The sequence below is a fragment of the Prionailurus bengalensis genome, chromosome C2 (genome assembly GCF_016509475.1).
Source record: "Prionailurus bengalensis isolate Pbe53 chromosome C2, Fcat_Pben_1.1_paternal_pri, whole genome shotgun sequence".
NCBI lineage: Eukaryota > Metazoa > Chordata > Mammalia > Carnivora > Felidae > Prionailurus > Prionailurus bengalensis.
Genome location: NC_057350.1, coordinates 155,738,636 through 155,760,393, shown reverse-complemented (window position 1 = coordinate 155,760,393; position 21,758 = coordinate 155,738,636). Strand labels below are relative to the sequence as shown.

Genomic DNA, 21,758 nt, shown 5'->3' with positions numbered 1-21,758 from the left:
CCAAGTATGGGGGCGCCTGGGTGGCGCAGTCGGTTAAGCGTCCGACTTGAGCCAGGTCACGATCTCGCGGTCCGTGAGTTCGAGCCCCGCATCGGGCTCTGGGCTGATGGCTCAGAGCCTGGAGCCTGTTTCCGATTCTGTGTCTCCCTCTCTCTCTGCCCCTCCCCCGTTCATGCTCTGTCTCTCTCTGTCGCAAAAATAAATAAACGTTGAAAAAAAAATTAAAAAAAAAAATAAAACCCAAGTATGAAAATTCCTTTTCTTAAACATCCCCCTCAGTTCTTCCTCTCCCAGACAGTTGTCTGGCCATTTTGGCATTTGCACGGGTGGCTCAAGAATATTACGGAATGCCTATGCATTAGGTCGACCAAAGAGCTTAGTTAAAGGGTAGAGCTCCTGGTTGACTGTTTCGTGTATTGACCAAGAAAATTTTCTTTGGGAAATTAAACTGATGTGAAAATTTGTTATCGGTGTTTTTTTGTCACCTGGGGAAAAAGTTCAAACTTGCTGAAGATGTTAGTCTGTACACTCTGTTCATGCCATGGTTGATCTCTGGAAGGATCACATTCCAATTACATTTTTTTTTACTCTTTAAACTTAATTTTACATGCTCAAAATATTTTTAAGCATTGACAGAATAACCGTTTTGAGAATAGGATAGGTCGTTCGTTCATAAGGTGTCACAGCTTTTGAACACCTTACACAGCCAATTGACACATCACTAATGTCACCACAATTTGCAAGTGGCATCTGTTTGCAGAGGTTGGACCAGCTTAAAATAAAAAAGAAGGGATGATGCATCAGGGCAGAAATATTTCAATTGTTCCAGTAAATCAGTGTTGATTGTGTTATTTCATCATCTGGTGCCTCTATTGGTTTGAAATAAGATGAGCCATCCTGTGTTAATTATTAGTAAAAGGGATGAGGAAAGTAACTAATAAAGGGACCTTCCTGACTTGCTAGTTGAATTCCACGTTAATTTCCTGTTTTAGATATCCCCTGAGAACTAAATCACTCCTGGAAGTTGAGTCTAATCCGGATCTCTCACCACATGACAGCCCACCACTTATGTCTTGCTCCCCTCTCCCTGTCTTTCTCATCCCCACGATCCCACAGTTGCTATTATTTTCAACTCGGAAGTAAGCTCGAGAAGAAAACCTAAATATAATGTGAAATGGTAATGATTTTACTCATTTTCCACATCGTAAACATCTGACAGCCTTGTTGATCAATTTCCTATAGCTTGTCTGACAAGCGATTGACTGCCTTTGCGACATACTATCCCCTAAATTATGTTTAAAATGTTATTTCCACTGAAAGAACTATAGTAACGTTTATTTTGTGCATTTGTACAGAGTCTCCTTTTTCTCCCCAACCCCCAAGCCCACTATCACAATTGAAAGTTGGCCAGAATATCCATTACTCAAATGTTGGATAAAAGATAACTTGGTAAAAATAGTTTTGCTCTCTTGTGAGAATGGGGGAAATTTGAACAGATTATGATTAAATAGCCATGGAAGAGTCGGGTAGCTTGGCGAACAGAAAGCCGGAGTAGGGTTGATTTCCTGGCACTGCTTTCTTAGCAAAGAGAACAATTTTAATCAGTTACAAAAATATTTGTGATCCGTATGTTCCTCTGCTCATCCCCATCTGCCCATATTCTCTTTTATCTCGGTAGATGATAACTTTATGATTCAGGCGTGCAAGAATAATACCTCGCTGACTTTGGAGCTCGGTGCTATTTCAAAACGTGTCCTGGTAATTACACCACACACACACACACACGCACACGCACACACACACGCATCCAGTCTGTTCCTGCTTTGGGTTGGTTACGTGAATACCAGTTTGTTCTTCCTCTTTCTTCGTGGAAAGAATTATATCTTGTAGCCACCTGCTGGGGCTGGAATAATGCATCCGAGGCTTAGATTTGAAAACTACGTTGCCATTCACCTGCTGGATTAAATGCCACTTTGCAAATATGAGGATCAGAGAAGGAAGACCAAAAGATCGCGGTGATCGTTGAAAACTTCATTTTCTCTGGGAAAAGGAAAACAGAAGCCACAGAACATGTGGTAATGCCATCCATCACTGGTGCCTATTCTGAGACATATTAGATAATGGGCTGGTTACTTAAATAGATCCTAATTGTAAGACGTGTTGACTTCTATTTAATATCGGGCGTTAGCCAAGTGGCCGTGGTGAAACCGGTCGAAATTGAAAACTTGAAATGACTGTTGATGAGCGATCCATTTTTGCCCTAAATGCACGTTTGCTTCTCTCTCATAGCTGCATGGTGTTTAGCAACAAAAGAAGCATCGGAAAGCCGACTTGGCCGTTGTAATAAGACAGGAATGAGACTAGAAATCACTGACTCCGTTAGTGATCCCGCTTTCAACAGTTGTTCCCCCCTTGCACAACAAATGGTGTTGTAATCCAATATGTTGTCCTTAGAGCCACGGTAAAATCTGGTGAGGAGCCAGCTGTGCTCATTTAAACTTGGGGCGGGGAGGGGGGTGCGGCCCGGGAAAGGCAGAGAGCGTTTCTCAACTTGGGACGCAACAACTGAGCTGCAGTCGGGTGTTTGCAAAGATGGGTGTATGATGGGGAGAGGTGTCCGTGCTGTTGGGAGTTCGCAGGCGTGCCCCAAGGTTGCCGCGGAAGGGAGAGCTACCCATGCTTGGTTTTGGCAGACGTCAGCAGGGATCCGTCTTTGGGTTTGCGTTCGAGCTGCCTTTGCTCCCCCCCCCCCCACCCCGTAGCAGTTGCGAGAAAGAGAAAATGCACACGAGAGCGAGGGGTTGTTTCCCACGGGCTCCAAGTTTGCAAATCTGACAGCGTTTCTTTTGCTGCCAAACCGAGAGCCCGGCTGGTGGCGGCAATCCTGAGAGCCCAGCTGGTGGTGGCAAGCCTGGCGGGGAGGGAGGGGAACGGGGAGAGACTGTGCTCAACTGCCCAAGGAGAATATTAGGAATTCTTCATGCCAGACTGGAAGTGGGGAGGGCACGAGTGCTCTCAGCCCTGCCACGGTGAAAGTTTTCTTTTTTCTTTTGTCTTTCTTTCTTTCTTTTTTTTTTTTTTTAACTGTTACAGCCAGTGCTCGCTAAATCAAAATCTTCAAGTACGCTTCATTAAAAAGGAGGCACGGAAACGGCATTAGACTATATGATACTCATCTACGATTGAAGCAAAGAGCCTTTGGTTTTTTAAAAAAGGAGGCAAGACTTTTAGCTCACGGGGTGATCTGGATGCTCATTGAGGCAGACACACGAACTGGTTGTTGGTTTTTTTTTTTTTGTTTTTTTTTTTTTTAATATAAAGTGCGAGATTTCACTAAAAAAGGTTAAAATTGAAGTGAGTAATCTTCGGCGCATAATGCAATCGTTAATTTTAGCTCCCTGCGTGGGTGCCGCTCTGACTTGAACAGTCGGGCTGTAGCCTTCGTTAGAGAAGAAGCAGGCAGCCCGAGACAGGTGGGGCTGATCGAGCTGTGAACGTGATTTGCTGGAAGCTGGTCATTAGCGTTAGAAATCGGGTCCGATTGTTTTGGTCGTTCGCCCCGCCGTGACCGTTGCCATTATGACTATTGACTTCTCGTCTTTCTTTCAGGTTGACGATGGGTCACGCCGTGTAAGGGAATCGCAGGGAGATGGGCATTCTGAACTGTTAATGGGGACATGGGACTCCAGTTGTCTCTGATCACTGGTGTGGATTTTCCCGGGGTAGAGCGACAGAAGCCGCCAGTAAGTCGCCAAGATCTACGTCAGGAGCTCTGCACGAAAGGTAAAGGCCTCGTTGTCTGGCTGTCAGCTCATCTGTATTTTGTTACTGTCTAAACGTGTGCCAAGAAGAGGTCCGTGAGCGTAACCACTATAGACATCTATGACAGGGACTCAACTGGCTTAGAGTCTAAAAAGTTAGTAGAGCTCGATCTGTTCCTTCCATTTTAAAGTTGGTCACAATCTCCTTTCTCATTGAAAGGCTTTGAAGAAAGAGTCAGGGCCGTGAAGTCCCATCGCCTCCCCCTACCCAGTAGGTTGAGAAACACGGTGTTTGCCCTCGAGAAACAACCTTCGTTAGCTACACACGTAGCCCAGCCAGTGTCACTAAAGTGTGAGGCGTCCGTCTGAATACGCTGGATGGAAGATCCTAAAGCCTCCTCCGACTTGAAAGCATTGCTCACCAGTAACTCACAGACTCGAGTACCAGCCTTTGGGCAAGTCTTCCTTTGGCATTCCCATAATCCTTTGCTGAGGAAGCCTGCGTTGTTTTTAAAGATATCATTAGGTGCCATCTGTTCTGTCACGGTGGATCGTAGCAGATTTGCCACAGAAGTTGCTGTGGTCGAGATTTTTCTCATGCTTCCTCTATGCAGTGGGAAGTCAAGTGCCTGAATTTAGTAAATGGCCATTAAACACTCCCAGGGAAACGTTACCACCGTTGTGTCCGATAATAATCACTGTGGTAATGAGCAGTAGGAGGACAGCCCTCCCTTTGGGGGAATTTTGTGGAAGAACTTTTGTGGACAGATGGACTTTCTGGGTCACGGTGTCTTTCTTTCTCGTTTTGTTTTTCCTTCCTTCACTCCTTCCGTGTGTCTTTCCTCCCTCTCCTCTGCGTTTTTTTCTCACATCTTACAAAAGAGAAGAAAAACCGAGGGGGAAGTGAATGCTCAGTCATTCATGCACCTCGGTTGACGGCCCATCAGGGAGGGGAAGGGTCAGGGGTGGTATGGGGTCGGGGGACAGAAGATGGTAACAGGCTCTCCCTTTGGAAAGCCATTTCCAGTGTCCATGTAGTGGTCTAGTGTGAGCCCCGAGGAGCAGGGCTCAGTGGCCATAGCTTCATTAGAGCCGCCTTCCAGAGACTTCCTTCTACAGGGTCGGGGCAGCCCCAGCGGCTGGCGGGAGCCTGGGAGAGCACTTTTGGCTTCAAATAATGGAGCTGTCAGTTTGAAGCCGGACAACGTTGGCCCTGAAAGTGTTATTGCCAAATTTAGATGCCGTGTACGAACGGAATCCTTACCTCTTCGGTTGCTTTTTGCCCCTCGCACGGCGTCCTGTATTCCCCGTGCCTGGGAAAGCGTGCCTCCGGTTGAAAACTCGCAAATACTTTTCGAATCGTCTGGGGCCTGCCGCCCAACACCCAGAGCACCTCGTGACTCAGCGGCGGAGGGTCGTTTCTTCCAAGAGTTGGACGGAGACTCTGTTTCTCTTTCTCCCCTGCTTTGTCGTGGGGCATAGGGACTGGTAGATGTGTGGGAGTTCTGCGTCTCCACCTAAGATTTGTCGATCCCTTTTGATGGCAAGGTGTGTATTCGCAAGCGTGTGTGTGTATGGGTGCGGAGGGGGTGTGGAGAGGGCGCCCGAATCTGCCTCTCGCGTTTGCCTCGGGTACTGGATTTGATCTGGCTTCGTCGTTCTCCCCTTGTGTCACAGTGACAGAGCCGCCCGAGTCGCTCATTTGAATTCGAATACAAAAGGAGACATGAAATGCCACGGGAATAACAGTCAAGGCTCTACAGTGCGCTGACTTTACGTTCTGACTTCTTCACCTCGTAGGGCATCGAACCTTGTGATTTTGATTTGCGTCCGGGAGGATGTCCGAGCCAGGAGACCTGAATCCGGCCATCGTGGAGGAAGGCGGGACTGAGCAGGAGGCGGCCACGCCAGAGAATGGCATTGTGAAATCCGAGAGTCTGGATGAAGAGGAGAAACTCGAATTGCAGGTGAGCCTGGAAACCTAGTCTCTCGCACAACTGGGTGCAGTTCCCTTCCTTTATTTTCGGAGCGCTTGGGAGGTGTTTCCTTTTTTTTTTTTTTTTTTTTTTTTTTTTTCTTCTTTCTTTTCTTTGTCTCCACTGGAGAGTTTGACTACGAAATGAATAGGAAATCCATAAAGCTAATCCTCTCCTTTCCTAAGTATTAATTACTTTTTCTCCCCGAGCAAAACGTGCTCCGAAATGCCCTTTGAAATGAAAGCAAGGGCCAGAGATCCTCTTTGAGGACTGAATTTGCACACGGCACCTCCAGAGTGATTTCCAGACCACCTCGTGGAGCTTGAGAAGGGTTTCTCCCTGAGGCAGCTTGAGGCTGGTTGAGACTTAAAAATGGATTTGCTCTTCCACGGAAAGCTGAAGACTCAGCTCATTATCATGAGACTAAGAAAAATCAAAGGCGTGAGCTCTGTGGACCTTTGAGGGCAGGCTAAGATTCAGTTCATATGAGCCAACCAACCTAAGCCCTAGAATTCACAGCCAGGGAGAGAGAGAGAGGGCAAGAGGAACAGAGACAGAGAGAAAGCCCTAGAAAAGGGCAGGCCAGGGACGGAAGGGGGTATTGGGGCTGTTGGGAGTGACTGACAGTACCGAAAAGGTGATATGATTAAATACACCATGATTTATGAGAGAAGGAGATTTGGTAGAGGGAAAACCAACTGTATTTGCAAATAGCCTGTATTGATTTTCTTTGAACCAAACTACAATAGTGTTCATTCTTTTTATGTACCAGTGAACAAAGGCAGATAACCACATAATGGTCAAAAGCCTCCAAGGTCAGCTTTCCCCCCCTTGCATGGCTGCTCTAAGGAGAAGGAGCTAAAAGTTAAAAAGGTCAAAAGTTGGGGGGAGAGGGGGAGGGGAGTCCTTCTCAGTGGTTATAAGACCTTATTGTTCCTATTGATTTCTGGACTCTAGTGACACCTCTCTCTCTCTCTCTCTCTCTCTCTCTCTCTCTCTCTCTCTGGTTGTTGGTTTACTGTCTGTTTGTTTGTTTTACTTTGTTTCCAACACACAGAGGCGGCTGGCAGCTCAGAACCAAGAAAGAAGAAAATCCAAGGTAGGATTCTGGAGATTCCACATTGACGTGATATCACGGATGTCAGTTGCATAGTCTACACTGGGGTGAAAAGATTTGCCGACAGTTCAAACGGTCGCGTGTGGATCGTGGCTCTCCTGGTCCTGCCCGCTTGGAAGGGGGTCCTGTTGACACTTGTCTTTTCTCCCTGGCTCCGTAGGCTTTGCAACTAGAGCGCTTAGTGTTCACGTGGCCGCAAATGTGTGTATCTGATCCTGTTTCTCACAATTGCAGATTTGAGAGTGCCTTACACAGTGAGCCCCGGCTTGTTTGGCTGTCCTTTTGTGCGACACCTGGGGCAGACGTTTTAGTCGCCCCGGTGGATTTCTCCCTCGAAGTAAACAGGTGCCAGTGTTTCGATCCCGTTCCTCGTCTTCTGAAGCATCGTTTCCATTCAGATCCCTCCCAAACTCCGTGTTAGTTCCGTCATCTCTTCCTCCTTAGATGATCAGGAGATGGCAGCAAGGCATTCTTTGTATGTTTCCGATGTGATGGGCACAGTTTGCTAAAAGCGTTCCTTCCTTACGTCCACGCAGTCACGTCCTCCTCCTCCTGCGTCCCCACCAACCCAGGGGGCTCAGTCTGGGAGCCAAGGCACACAGACAGCACTGAGCCCCCAGTTCGAAGCTCGGTGTCCGAAGTCTGACTTGGGGGTGTCCTGTGAAGGGCGGGGGGGAGACGATTTGACAGCCGGAGGACGTCTTCTGCTTGTTGTCTTTATTTTCCTGTCCTTGCCTCTTCTCTCCCCTCCCCAGTCAGGAGCGGGAAAAGGTAAACTGACTCGCAGCCTTGCTGTCTGTGAAGAATCCTCGGCCCGGCCAGGGGGAGAAAGTCTTCAGGACCAGGTACATACCCCCTGTCATTTCCATTAGCTGCACAAATGGGATCTCTCTTGGTGTGCGTGTGCATGAGTGGAAAGCTGGCACTCCGCACTGGTTTGGGGGAGAAAAGAAAGATAATCAAAGGAAGAAAGAGTTTGCTGGCTTCGTCCCCCGTTGATGAGCTATGCTAAACTAGCTGAACAGTGTGTCACAGAGTGTTACGTTTGTTTTTTTCCAGACTCTCTGAAAACTGCAAATGGGAAGGAATGTCAAAAGAATTTAGATAAAACACTTAAAAAGTAAGCACAGTAGTGCTGAGTTTCCTCAAAGGCTCTCTCTTGATAAGACTGAACCAAATACAGTCCTTAGTGTCCACTCTCCTTCCTTCTGGGACGTTCTTACCTCTCACTTCCCAAATGCACTTGCCTATAAGAAACACAACTCTTGGCTCTTACAAAACTTTAGAAGTAGTGAATAAGGTGCATTGAGCTTTGGAGACCTATTTTTAAGGACTTTGGTAGAGATTTCTGAATCCTGGAACAATTGGGCAGAAGTGAATCCGAGCTGGTGGTGAATTTCATATTATTAAATTTATAGGAATTTAATATTCTTATCTACCGCTGTGGGTCCTTCCACTTAGGTTTGCTCCTTACAGCGAGACTATCGGGGTCGGAAAATTCACATTCTGACGAAACCCTCCCGTGACAAAACGGGAACTTCATATCGTATTTATTTTTGTTTGCCTTTTAGGCATCGTATCCGCTTTTATAAAAAAATAGTCTAGCTGCCGAAATGTTCCTTGCTTTTTCAGAGGCTGAGAGAAGTCCAGACAAAAGTAAAAGGATTTATCTGAGCCCAGGGGAGAGAAAATTGATTAAGATATCATTGTTTTTGTTTGCTTTTGTTGGCTTTCCTCTTTTACTTTAATTGAAATACTCTAAATTCTCCTCGTGGATGCAGAGAGCATTGAGAGCACTTTCTTTAAAAGGACCAAAAATAAATACCTTATAGATTTTGTCCTAAGAGTATTTTTTTCCCCCCTAGCTTCGTTTTCTCAATATGCCACTCATGTCGTAAGGCATAGACAGGCTGTCTTTCTCTAGCCATCACTATGTTTCATACACAAGCTTTATTTTACCTGGGCTCTGAGAAGTGTGTGGCTTTCCTTCAGCATTTTACACGTGCTTCTATTTTTCATGGAGATTGAAAAGGGGAAATAACGCGAATATCCCGGCTTGTGTTCTTAAGTGTTGATCGACGGCTTGTAATGTACCACACGCGATATATGTTAACTCTGCAAAATGACAGACTCTGGGAGAAGTCATGCCCCGGTTGTCCCCCACTCCTAACACCCGACAGAGGAGGACAGCCTTTATAGACTTAATCTGCTCTTCGTCCCATTTGACGAGGTACCAGGAGGAAATTTTTAAAGAGATCATCTGTACTGTAGTGCCCGTCCTGGACCTGAGTCCGGTTTCTCCATACGATTGGTGCAGAGAATTAAGAGGCCAAGGGTGCTCTGTTCCCGCTGGTTTCAAGCTCAGTGGCCAAGACTAGCTTTGTAGGGGAGGTTTAGAGCTTGCGCACCCCTCTTGGGGCTGGCTGAGGGGAGGCGGGAGCAGACGGCCAATAGGAAATACCCAGACCACGCATGTTAGTGAGTGGGCACGTTCCTTTTTAGAGAGTAAAGAAGCAGACCTTTGAGCTTATATGCGATGCCTTCATTAGGTACTACCGGCACTTACAAAACGTGGGAACTGAATCCCAGAGAACCCCGGCAGAGGTATACATTTATATGGATTGTATTGCTTCCCTAATATTTGTATATTCACAGTACTTGGAAAACTGCCTTCACTTTCCTGTGTGGGGAAAAACTCTTGCTACCTGTATTACTTGATCTCAGACCCATAGCTGACGGTTCAGTCTGTCCTTCAGTTAAAGGAGCTTTGCTTTCCAAATGTTCTACGATTTACCTACCAGTGTATTACTGTGACTTGAATCATTCTTTTACTGTTGTTGGATATAAACTTATCCTGTACCGATGTATCAACTAATACCTGTATTTTATTATTGAGCATATCAATAAAAATATTAAAAAATAACAGATTGTTTTTTACCAACTCTATAGCACTTTTGTGTGTTCTTTCAACACCATAATGTATGCTGATGCCTAGAAAAGTGAGGTATTTTCCCGAGAATAGTGTTTGTCCACACGTGACGTGAGTTTGTACATTTTTCTTTTTTTTTTGGTGGAGGATGCTTTTTAGCCTCTGCTCTTGTGTGTATGCTTCCAACCCTCTCTGATCGTAGCTGCAAACTGACAGAGGCGGGGGATGCAGTCGGTTTTGGAGAAGCAAGGAGACCACTCCCATGGCCTGGTGCCCTCAGTTTCCCCTCCTGATCAACTATTGAACTGATCCTTCCCCGCCCCCGACTGTATTCCCTTGAAGCAGAAACGTTCCAGCTGTCCCCTTAGCCAGTAGAAGCAAATCAAAACCTTAAAATCTGCCTGAACCTTTGCAGACTAAGACAGTTCTGTCCCAAATCACATGCCAAAGAACCTATGATCAAGTTACACTCGGTGTTACGTATGTTGTGTAAGTGCACCCCAAGGGAAACACGTGGATGTCAGGAAATCTGGCTAAGCTAAATATCTGTCATGAGAACGTGCTTGATTTCATCCTCTCTATCCTATGTCTTTCCAACCACGGTGTCTTTTTCTTCCAGCCAGGAGTTCACAAGGTAACCCCTCCTAAAACACGAACTTGGTGTAGGAGGCCTTGTGTTACGCTTCTTAGATCAGCCAGGTTTACCAAGGACCCTAAGAATCCCAGGTCGGCCATAATTTGAGGGTGTGCAGGCCTCGATCTGGTCACGTGAATAGGAGCATCAGTTTAGTTTTTAGTGAGGAACACTGTTAGTCATTGGGGATATATTTTTTTTTAACGTCATAAATTTGAATGTCACGGCAGGAAAAAAACCTTTCCCATCAAATGATCTCTTACATAAGCAAAAGTGGGCTTAATGTTGGTTAATTTGTCATAGTTTTAATCATAGCTTGGGCTTGTCATAAAACTAAGCGATCTAATTTGGCTCATTCTTCTTCAAAACGGTGAACATACTATCAACCAAATGGCTGCTGCCTGAGTTGAAACAAAATGAGCTGTTTCCAGTGCAAATGAAATAAATATAAAAGTGAATCCGGGTCCAATACTGTAAACAGTCAGTTGTATACCAAAGCATTGGTTCAAGAGAGTTTTCCATTTTGGAAAGGATTGACTGATGCAAAAATTAAAATACTAAATTGATGGACCCGATAGTTGTACCTCCTACCTTTTCTAAAAGGCAATGCTTATTGTAGCCATGTATTATGGTGACTTATCAATGGAGTTTGTACCCAGTGTGTGATAGGAATCCGTGCCCAGGATTCCTGCATTTAGACAGCTTGGTTTTTCTCGGCAGTAGATACCCTTGTTTTGTGGTTCTGAGACGGACTTTTCAGCGCAAATCGGCTATTAAGGCCTTTATGTCTGTTCCATCTGTAATTATGATTCGTAATATCTGTCTGTCTGTCTTTGTGCAGATTTCTCCTTATAAGGGATTATAGAAAAGAACTCAGAAGGCTTCTTCTTCTTCTTCTTCTTTTTTTTTTGAGACATGACAGTGGCTGTGATGCAAGCTTACTGATAAGGAAATGGTTCCTAAGTGTTTAAAAATAAATCTGTAGGGAAAATAAGAGGTATGATCTAGGAGAAAGTGACTTGCTTAATGTGAATATTCATGAGGCCAAGTTCTAGTACGAGATGTTTCTCATGAACTCCCATTGACTTCTGAAGTTTAATTCACCTTAAAGGGCAATTATTTTTCTGACAGGTTTGATTTTTTACCATTTAAGAAAAAGAAAAAAAAAAAAAACCTGCTCCTGGCTTTCATTTTCCTGTATTTAATAACCTCTTTGCAAAATGGAAACCAGACAGAGATTCTTAAATCTGGCCCTAAATTATTATATTTTTTCCTCAACAGGAATCAATTCATTTACAGCTTTCCAGTTTTCCCAGCCTGCGAGAGGATGATAAATCTAGGAAAGATGACTCAGAAAGAGAAAAAGAAAAGGATAAAAACAAAGATAAAACCTCTGAAAAGCCCAAGATCAGAATGTTATCAAAAGGTGAATGTGAACATGTTTCCTTAACTTGCTGAATTTGGACAGATCAGTAGTCACGGAGCACATCCTAGACTTACACACACATCTCCCTGCCACCAAACTCTGCCTATACTTCTCTGTGTGTACGTGTGTGTGTGTGTAAAAGGTGTGAACTGTATTTTCTTTCTGTTCGCGGTGTCATTATTTGTGGAGCCAGAAAGGTTATTTTTAGGATCCTTTATTTCTTTGGATTTTCACTTGGGTCTTCTATTTTCAGTGGTAACTTGGTGCACAGGAGTGAGCATAAATCTCTTAATTCAGGTTTATTGGTCCAGTTAAGTTGGGCTGAGGAGCAGTAATGACACCTAGTTTTAGAGCTGCACTTCCCTATTTATCTTAAAAGACAGACAGTGGATTAGCAATTCACAGCCAGTGAGTGATAGTGTCCCCAAAGCACAGATGTATACATCAGTGTCGCTGGCATACGTGAGTAACATTGTATTTGGCACAAATGGATTTGGCCTCTGGCCACCCATGTACTGCCACGTAATGTCTCACCTAAAAAATACACGCTTCTCCTTCAATAAAGTTTTTCCAAGAACAAACAGCGCTTTGCCTTCTAAATCCCCGAACCCGTCTTCCAGACTTGTCTAATTGTTACAAAAGTACCACCACAACAAAAAAAGGAAACGCAAAGTAAAACAAAACTAAGTGAGGTTGAAATGAAGAATACCATGAGTAAATGGCTTTGCGGTAGACTTTTTCTTTCCTTTTCTTTTTTTCTTTTTTAAGTAACTGAGGCAGAATAGGGCATCTGCTACTTGTATGCTCTGTAACCATGTATCTGCTTCTACCGATGGCCTCTGTTACTGAAGATCTAAAACCCGAGGTGTAACAAGAGTAAAGAAGTACAGGTTAAATGGCTTTAGAAATTAAGCATTAGCCAGCATCAGAAGAGTTGAAAGACGTGGAGATTATTTAGTGCCCTCCTGTGTTTTGCACTGATTGATATTTAGACAGCCTTGCCACAGAACTTGTATTATTATTATTATTTTTTTTTTTTTTTGCCTTCTCGGGGCTAAGACAAAAGGGATTTCCTGGAATCCCAAACTCTTCAGAGTTCTCTCTGTGGGTCTGTCACGTGGAGGGGCCTCGCTGATGTACAGCAGGGAAGGAACACGTGACATTTCACCCCACCCACCTCCTACCTGACCGTGCCCACGCCCCATCCTGTGACAGCTGGAGCTTTCCATACTCGGGATCTGCCGGGTTCCTCTGTGGCGAATCTGACTTTCATTTCTGGCGTTACCCTGCCAGTTTGCTAGTTTCGAAACACGTCCCGTTCACGCCAGTAGCTTCACCTAAAATGTACCCAAGCAAGAGGGAAACATTGCTACCCCCTTTTCCCCATCCGCATTCCTGACAACTCCATCCTGCTGTTTGTTTCAGATTGCAGCCAAGAATACACGGATTCTACTGGCATAGACTTGCATGAGTTTCTGATTAACACATTAAAGAATAATTCCAGGTAAATTATTAAATAAGCCTCTTATTTTTAGAAGAGTCGAGTGGACTGTCGCAGTGTGGTTAGGGCAAACACTTTACAGAGTTGTAAAATGCAGGCACCTTTTCTAAAGTCTTAAGCGTTCTTTTATATTTTTTCTGCGAATAGTTTGCATGTGTACTGCTTATAGATACTCTTTTTTTTTTAAATATATGAAATTTATTGTCAAATTGCTTTCCATACGATGCTTATAGATAGCTCTTGAGTCCTGGGTAGCTCTCTAGTGAATACGTTATAGTTTACGGGTTCTGCTTTCCTGGTCACAAAGAGATACGGATTAAGGGGGAAAGGACAGAGAACAAGAGTCAATGTCAAATAAGCCAAATTATGTTCCACTGCAGTTATATAACTCTCTACTTGGGCTTTGCTCTGGTCCAGTTTCCTATTAATTTAAAATCTACAATGTGTCTGATATGTCTTATGGGCTTCATTCCTCATATGTCTTCAGTAACATAAAAACCACAGAAGTTTCAATGTTACAAGGAGAAATCATCTCCACTGGAATGAGATCATACGCATATGGGCAGCACGTTCCAGAGAAGCGTTAAAGATCTGGAGTCACGTACCTTCAAACCATCTCTGTCATACATGCAAACGAACTTGTTTGGTCTTTGGGAATGGCCAGTCCGTCCGACCTTCTCATTTTTAACATTTATTTTGCAGGGACAGGATGATACTCTTGAAAATGGAGCAGGAGATTATTGATTTCATTGGTGACAACAAGTATGTTCCATTGCAAGGCGGGTTAATTTCTACGATGGGGTCTTGGTTTGGGCTTTGGGTTTAATGATGCGTTCTGGAAAGACTGAGGGATAGATAAAACATTACTTAATATGTTTGCCGACTTGGTGAGTGGGGATGCTGTTAGGATTAGAAGCTATATATTGATGGGGATTGTTGCTTGGACCATGTGTGTTTCTGCTTGTTAAGTTCCTGACAAAATGGCTATAAACAGGGGGCCGCTGATTAGCATAGAGTAGCTGTGACAAGAGGCAACCCTTTTCATTTTTATTATAGTTTTTTAATGGGCTCCAGCTGGCTGCAGTCAGTGATGCCTGGGCATAATTGCGCTGTTTTCTGTGTAAACCGTGTAATGACACATCTCCAGATAGGCATCTGCTGTCACATAGTATGTCATATCATTTGTCCTGGGCCTGGCTGTGCCGATAAGGTATCACGGACTAGAAGAGAATACTTTCCAACGGACATTAGGTTCTCTTTGCTGAGAGAACCGTGCAGCTATGAAACAAAGACACTTCTTGTAGCTTAATCGATAGATACATCATCAGCGGAAAAGCGTCCAGAAACGAGCACCTGAAATGTTGCCGAGGATGAACTAAGCCTAGCGGTTTGGACGGGAAAGGACTGGTTTTGTGTGTGTACCTGTAAAATGTACTACAGGCCGGAAATGCCAATGCTGATCCCACTCTGTCCTGTATTCCTTTCCAGTAATCATTATAAAAAGTTCCCTCAGATGTCATCCTACCAGAGGATGCTTGTCCATCGAGTGGCAGCGTACTTTGGGTTGGATCACAATGTGGATCAAACAGGGAAATCTGTTATCATCAACAAGACCAGCAACACAAGAATGTAAGCCCATCACTGTATTTATTTAGCGTTTCCTTTTTTCTCGTACGGCTTCGTTTATAAGAGCATGTTATACAGTTCAACGCACGTGACATTTAAGCTGTGCAGCGTTATTTATCTCTTGCACTTCTCAGCAGCGTGTGGCATTTATCTGCAGAAGATTATTTGAGGACCAGGAAAGTTTGTACAATTGGGGCAATAAAGTGGATTTATCCCCAGAACTTTTGTATAGCTCCTGAAACATAATTTTCTCTCTTCTCTCGGTGCTCCACGTGAGGGGGTGCATGGGTGGCTCAGGCGGTGAAGCAAGCACCTGACTCTCGATTTCGGCTCAGGTTATGGTCTCACGAAGCGTGAGATCGAGTCCCACGTCAGCGTCCGTGCTGATAGTGCAGAGCCTGCTTGCGATTCTCTCTCCCTCCCTCTCTCTCTGCCTCTTTCCCGCAAAATAAATACATACGTACGTACACGCATACATACATAAATAAATAAGTAAAACCATTTGAGAAACATACTCCATGTGATTACATCAAAAGAGCATGGAACATTTTATGTCAGAATATAACTCAAATTGAAAATAACAGACCTATTAAAACCACAGTGACGTATCCAGGATAACTGTTCTTTTCTTCCTCTTTCTGGTTTGTAGACCTCTGTCTTGCTGTCGTTTTTAGCGAGACCAAAAGCCCTGAACCCAGAGACAGAAATCCCACCCCCAGGTCTCAATTCTTTTACTTACCGGCTGTGGGACTTGAAACAAATCCGTTACAATCTGCCGCCTCCTTTTTTGTTGTTTGTTTTTCACCTGAGGAAGGAGAATTTTGAGCTCCATAGCTAAGCTCCAGATCTGAAAGGAAGATGTTTCTTTGTTTTTGCTCCTTAACGTGATGGTTTGCCTCTGTCTTCCTAACTTTCCATGGGCCCGTTGAGTCACCCAAAGCACAGCATGAGTAGCCATTGGCTTTGGAAATGTGGATCTGGCTGTCTTAAAGTGATGTCTGTGTCAAGGCCACTTCTCTAGCAAAATCCACGTTAAACTGAAAAACCGTCCCTCTGCGACACATTCTCCGAAGGCATCTGTGTATTATCGCTTACTTTTCCACAGTGCGCTTGGTGAGTTGTGCCAATGGCGTGGTTTTTAGGAGTGCCGTGTTAGTGGAGGGAGCCTCTGTGTTGGGTAGAGCAGTGTGGTTCAAACACTGTGTTTTCTGCTCACCAGAGAGGCTGGGCAAGTATGGCTGCAGAAGAGGCCCTTTCTGTTCGCGGCGCTCGGTCGGTCCGTGTTCAGGAGAACGAGAGTGCGGGCCTACCCGCTTTCCGCTTTATCTGATTGCTGGCGCGTGGACCTCCGATCTTCAACCGTCATAGGAATGAAAGGTCACTGCCCTTTCATTCTTCATGGGTCCCCTCCCCATGGAGAATTCCTCACTGTTGCTGTTTTCAGTCTCCATTCTGGCATTTCTTATGACTCTCAGATGCTGCAAGTGCAGAGGCATATTGATCGCAAAATAGGCCAGTGGTGCATGGTTTTCTTTTTCCTCCTCTCTCTCTCCGTAGACCATAGCAGACATGGAAATGCTCGTAGGTCAAATATAGCGTCCGACACAGGTCCAACCAGTAGAGCGAGTGCATTTATTCTTAATTTACATTGATCTTTGCAATCGCATGGTCATGAACATTAGCGCACGTGTTTGAGACCTGTTTTTAGGTCGAGTGGTTTTTGAGAAAATTGGCACTGTCTAAAGATTCTTGGTGAATGTTGAGTGATGGCTCTGAACTTGCTGTATGTCCAGTGTGGCGGCCAGGAGCGACATAGAGCTATTTACGTGTTGGTTGAAATGAACCAAATTTAGATAAGATTTAAGCTTCAAAGTTCAGGTCCTCAGCCAAGCTAGCGCCATTTCAAGTGCACGTATGAGACAGAACCTATAGAGAATATTTCCGTGATTTCGGGAAGGCCCATTGGGCAGCTCCGGTCTGAACCCTTGAGATTCTTACAAGTTTCCAAGTATCACTAGAGTATGTCATTTGTCCTTTCAGACTTCTGTTTTCTGGCTAATAAGTATCATATTATCACGCTCTTAGACTTCTTCACTTCCTGGAGAACACTGGTTTATACGTGTGTGTGTGCGTGTGTGCATGTGCGTGTGTATGTTTTCAAAACTGGCCAATTTTAAATAGACCCCACGTGTTTATGCCTTCAGGAAGAGTCAAAGGAGCACCTTTCAAGTGTGGTTGCCACAGCGGAATGCCTATTCTTATGCACACCCCCTAGCCCCTCTCCGTGACGCACACCATGCCTAAACAAAAAGACAAATGACCGTAGATCATGGACTCTTAAGGTATTTCCAGAAGAATTGACCTTACCAGTGTCCGGTGTGGAGCTGTCAAGTCCTGCTGTTCTAGTCCAGCCACCCTTCTGACCATCCTCTATTTGAGGGGCTCTTGTCTGGGGATATGGGCGGGGCCTTTTCGGACAAGAGAATTGGGCGGATTAAATGTCATCTTTCAAAGAGGAACAAGTCCCGTCCTCAGGACCTGAAGCGCCGTCGGCATCTTTAACAAAGGAGAAATGTTGTTCCGTAGAAAGTTGTATGTTTGCTTTTAAAAGTTTGTTCCCATGTTCTCTTGGAGTTGAAGTCTGAAATGGGACATTCTAACCAGAACTTGCCGTGTAAGTCGTAGGCGTCTTGGTTTTCTTGGGTTCTCTGAAAATTTCAAGAGTTGTGCTGTCAGGGCAATTGGTATGCGATGGTCATGGGGACCACGGTCATAGAAACGTGTTTTAATAGGCGTATTGTTGGATGGAGAGGTTTCCATGTACCGGAGGGAAGGAGGCCGAGGTGGAAATTCCTCAGGTGGCTCCTCGTGGGTTTTGTGTTTGAGGGATGCCTTTTCGGAGTACGCGGTTCCGTGCCAGTTCAGTGCAAGTCCGTGAAGGTGCGTATCTTAAATGGCACCGTAGCTTGGGAGAAATGCAGAGAGATGTGGACGGAGGGGACAAAAATGGACTGTAGGGCTGACTGTGAGAAAGCACGTTTCCATGCAAGTTTTGATGTTTCTATCTCACCGACACTGATCTTCTGACGTGGATGTCGCTCAGCCACATCATGGCTGGGATTCATTTCCCAGAATGCTCGCGTTTCTAGAGTATAAGCAGTTCGGGTCATTGTACGGTGTGACTTCAGAATATTAAGGTTTGCACAGACAGAGAATACTTTCACTTGAGGCTCAAAGCATTTAAGTCGTGATAAGACCCTGTGAGGATTGTATGTACATGTGCGTATGTACTTCCTCGCCTCTGGTATTTTCTCTAATGACCTGAGAGGAAATATACCTGTCCTTCATGATGGAAAACATTTCTCTGAGGACTAACTTTTCAGTTACTGAAGTGATAGAGTAGGTTTATCTGCTTCTTATTCATTGCATGGGGTACTTTACCTCTCATTTCCCGTATATTGTTTCATTTAATCTTGAAATCGTATTTACAACCTAGGTAATTAGAGCCTTATTTTACAGAAGCAGAAAATGAGGCACAAACTCAGGTTCAATTTTGGACCAACAGAGAAGCAATGATTAGCATGGCTGGGATCCAAGTCGGTTTGTTACATGCCAAGAACAATGTTCTTAAATAACCTAACTCTCTTAGAGCAAAACCACCCAGAACGTCTTGAGCAGAATCCCCAAGAAGATTCCTTGGATTGGTTGGAAATGCCATCTAAGTCTCTTGTTGTCTGATAAGATACAAGGAATGGGCCCGGGGGGGGGGGGGGCGGGGGAGGATGGGGAGGGATCTTCGAAAATGAACTGAGTGGTAATCAGCAAATAAAACACACTCCCCACAGTTTGATACTTTTGCTACCTTTTCTGTGGTTATCACTACTAACAAGATGCAATGTTTGGCAGGGGGTGATAGTGATTCAATTTCAACCTTGTTTTATTCCATTTCCATCTTTCTTTCCCCCACCAAGAATGGAAAAAGCTACATTCATCAACGACGTCATTGTAGGAGATAAAGCTGTCTATTGCATTACAAAACTGCTGTAGGCAACCCAATTGTTCAAATCCATGGTTTCATGCCGTAGCCACAAGAGCATGGGGTTAGGGTTGGAAATTAGAGTAGTCCAGAGAGAGTAGGAAATGACAGCCATGCTCATGTGGGAGACATTCCGGGGAGGTGCCTTCCTCTGAGCAAACTTGGGTGCTTCAGAGAATTAACAAAGGGAAGTCACCTGACTCTCACAGCACAGCAACCTTGTTGGTTCTCTGACTTGGCTGGGGTAAGAGCAGGTGAGTATATGTAACCTGGAGCCTCCCAGCACACCTGTCCGTCCACAAATGGGGTCTGAAGAGCTGGGGGTGCCTCTCACGAGAATTACTGCCTTTTTGTTGGAATAACGACGTTTTTGAGCTGAGATTCACCCTGTTATGTTCTGCCACCTTTGGTTTATTCCTCTTTCCCCTGTGGGTTGCCCGAAATACGTTATACTCTGTGGCCCTTTCATATTTTCTTGCGTTGGGATTCTTGGTCAACTCCCAGATTTGGTGGTGGCACCAAATGAGCCCGTTGGAAATCCGGGCAGGGTCGGTGTTATTCTGGTATGAAAAGTGATGCTTACAACGCATATTTACTCTCTGGGGTGTTGCGTTCTAAAGATACGCACTTGGGATGGAGACTAAAACTATGAGCAACGATTTTGTGGAAACTGAATGCTACGCGTACCTGAGTCTATTTTTGTATGAGAAGCTTCGACCTTCTCTGTATCTGCCTTTCTTGTCTCCACTTTGTCTTTTGCTTACTTTTCCAGGTGGTTAGCCCAAAGCAGCCCGTGGTTCTTTTGTTAGATGATTTTTTTTTTCACCGCCATCTGTCTTTCTCCATCTTAGAGAAAGGGTGTGTGCTCAGCTTGTATCATTTGGAGGCTTGAAACCATCCTCTTGCCTTAGTGTTTTCCAAGGGGCCAAGATCAGGCATAGGCAGAGAGTCTCAAGTGTACCTGAACGTCTTTGCATATGTCAGAGTAACTGCTGAACCAGTCCCAGATAATTGTCACGTTAAAAGGTTGTCATCTCTCGAATATTTTTTTTTCCTTTGACTTTGGCACCCACCCACTGTCATTGCCTGAAATCCCCTATTTCCAGAGTGCAGATCAAAGACAGAAATGGCATCTCCATTGGAGGAGAGTGGTTCTCAGCCCCAGAAACCATGAAACAAGAATAGAGACCCAGAGGCAGAGCTTTGGGGTGACGTCTTAAGATAATACAATGCCTGGATTCCTGAGACGTGTGGACCCGGGTAGTGATGACCATAGTTGGCCTGTTTGTTTGTTCCAGAGAGGATAATGACCAGAGTTAGCTATTTGGTAAATCAGAAGACTCATAAACTTGCTCTCTGTCTAAATAAAGCTTCTCTTTGGTGACAACGGTTGAGCCCAGTTGACTTTGTCCAGAAGCCCTGAAGTGATGGATAAGTCCTGCCCTGAGAGGCGGGACTGTGGGACCTTCCACATGCCCAGTGGCAGACACAGAGAGGGAGTGCCAGAGCCGTAAGGGACACCTGTTCTGTTCAGTTTTCTTAAGAGGCTATGGTTTAAGGTGGGAATTACTGGGTTTTGGCCCTTGGGCATTTCACTCCCTGCAGGTGATCCAGAATCACCAAACAAACAGACTCACTAAAACCCCAAGCTTTCCTCCCACGTGTGTTCTATTCGTTTTCCTTTTGGCTGGCACGTGAATGGCACCCGTCAGTAAACGGAGCAACATCCCGATGCCACTGCTTGCCGAATAATCCTCTGTAGAAGATCAGGCATCAATTTCTTTAAGTGCCTCTTGGAAATCTCTGAGTGGTTGGTTGGTATCCTGTTACTTCCAAACATGGTAAATTTACTCTGCACTTTCTATAGGAATAGAAATCGTCTGACTAAAAGCCAAAGATCAGAAGCCTAACTCAGAATCACATTGCTCTTAGGAAAGCCACGATGCTTTATTTACTGAACTGACACCCTAGTCCTTTAATCAATACTCAGGCTCAAAGTAAGACTTATTTGTTAACATCGGTCAAACTCCCTATCACTGCTCTCAAATATTTGTATTTTCTCATGTTATTATTCTCAAATACCTCAGAGAACGTATCCTGTAGATGAGATAGGTAAGTCTCAGAAATAGATCTTGAGGTGAGAAAAGAAGTTTGTTGTGTTCTTTTCCCCACCGGAAATGATGGATGGCCCTTTGAGTGTTGCATGGATAATTTACCACTTAATTTTAGAAATGAAACATGCATGCTCCTTCTATAATATTAGAATCTTTAATATAACTTTTTTTAAAGAGCTTTTCCATGGAGTGATTTTTTTTTTTTAGATAATTAAGTGCTTGTTTATTTAGCTTACCACATTCGAGGTAGATAAAGCTAGACCATTTTACAGGAGCAAAAACTGAGATTTGGGTCTTGATCGTACTTAGTCAATACACAGAAGACCCAAGATGCCCGCCTCTACAGCCATGACCCTCCACCTAAGGTCAGGGAAACAACTAATGTGCACAGAAGCAATACTCTGAAATGACAAAGAGCAAGAAGAAAACCAAACCTTATCGCTTGGTTTCCTTTACAAAATCCTAATTTGCATTTAATTATTTTTAAAGTTGAACAGAGAACTCGAGGAAACCATGGTAACACTAAGGTGGATGTTAAAACTGTGATGCCAACAAAACTCCAGGACCGCAGAACACCCCGGATTAAAAATTGTCCTGGCACGCGCAGAAGTAAGACAAAACCCAGCTCCGTGTTCTTA

The 21,758-nt window shown here is 44.5% G+C and overlaps 1 protein-coding gene across 25 annotated transcripts in view; it reads left to right on the top strand.

The window, feature by feature from the left end:
* Positions 1-21,758, top strand: part of ARPP21 (cAMP regulated phosphoprotein 21) — a 155,713-nt gene that overhangs the window by 37,623 nt on the left and 96,332 nt on the right. For 21 of the 25 annotated variants that reach the window (XM_043595812.1, XM_043595830.1, XM_043595829.1 and 18 more), the window contains exons 2-9: positions 3,610-3,783; positions 5,562-5,728; positions 6,795-6,836; positions 7,610-7,699; positions 11,699-11,843; positions 13,269-13,347; positions 14,047-14,106; positions 14,833-14,973. In XM_043595812.1, the coding sequence (XP_043451747.1) occupies positions 5,600-5,728; positions 6,795-6,836; positions 7,610-7,699; positions 11,699-11,843; positions 13,269-13,347; positions 14,047-14,106; positions 14,833-14,973 (686 nt within the window). In that variant the 5' untranslated portion in view covers positions 3,610-3,783; positions 5,562-5,599. Of the gene's footprint in view, positions 1-878; positions 2,076-3,395; positions 3,474-3,609; positions 3,784-4,765; positions 5,310-5,561; positions 5,729-6,794; positions 6,837-7,609; positions 7,700-11,698; positions 11,844-13,268; positions 13,348-14,046; positions 14,107-14,832; positions 14,974-21,758 lie in introns of those variants that run through there. The other 4 variants (XM_043595810.1, XM_043595808.1, XM_043595813.1 and 1 more) reach the window with 4 other exon arrangements.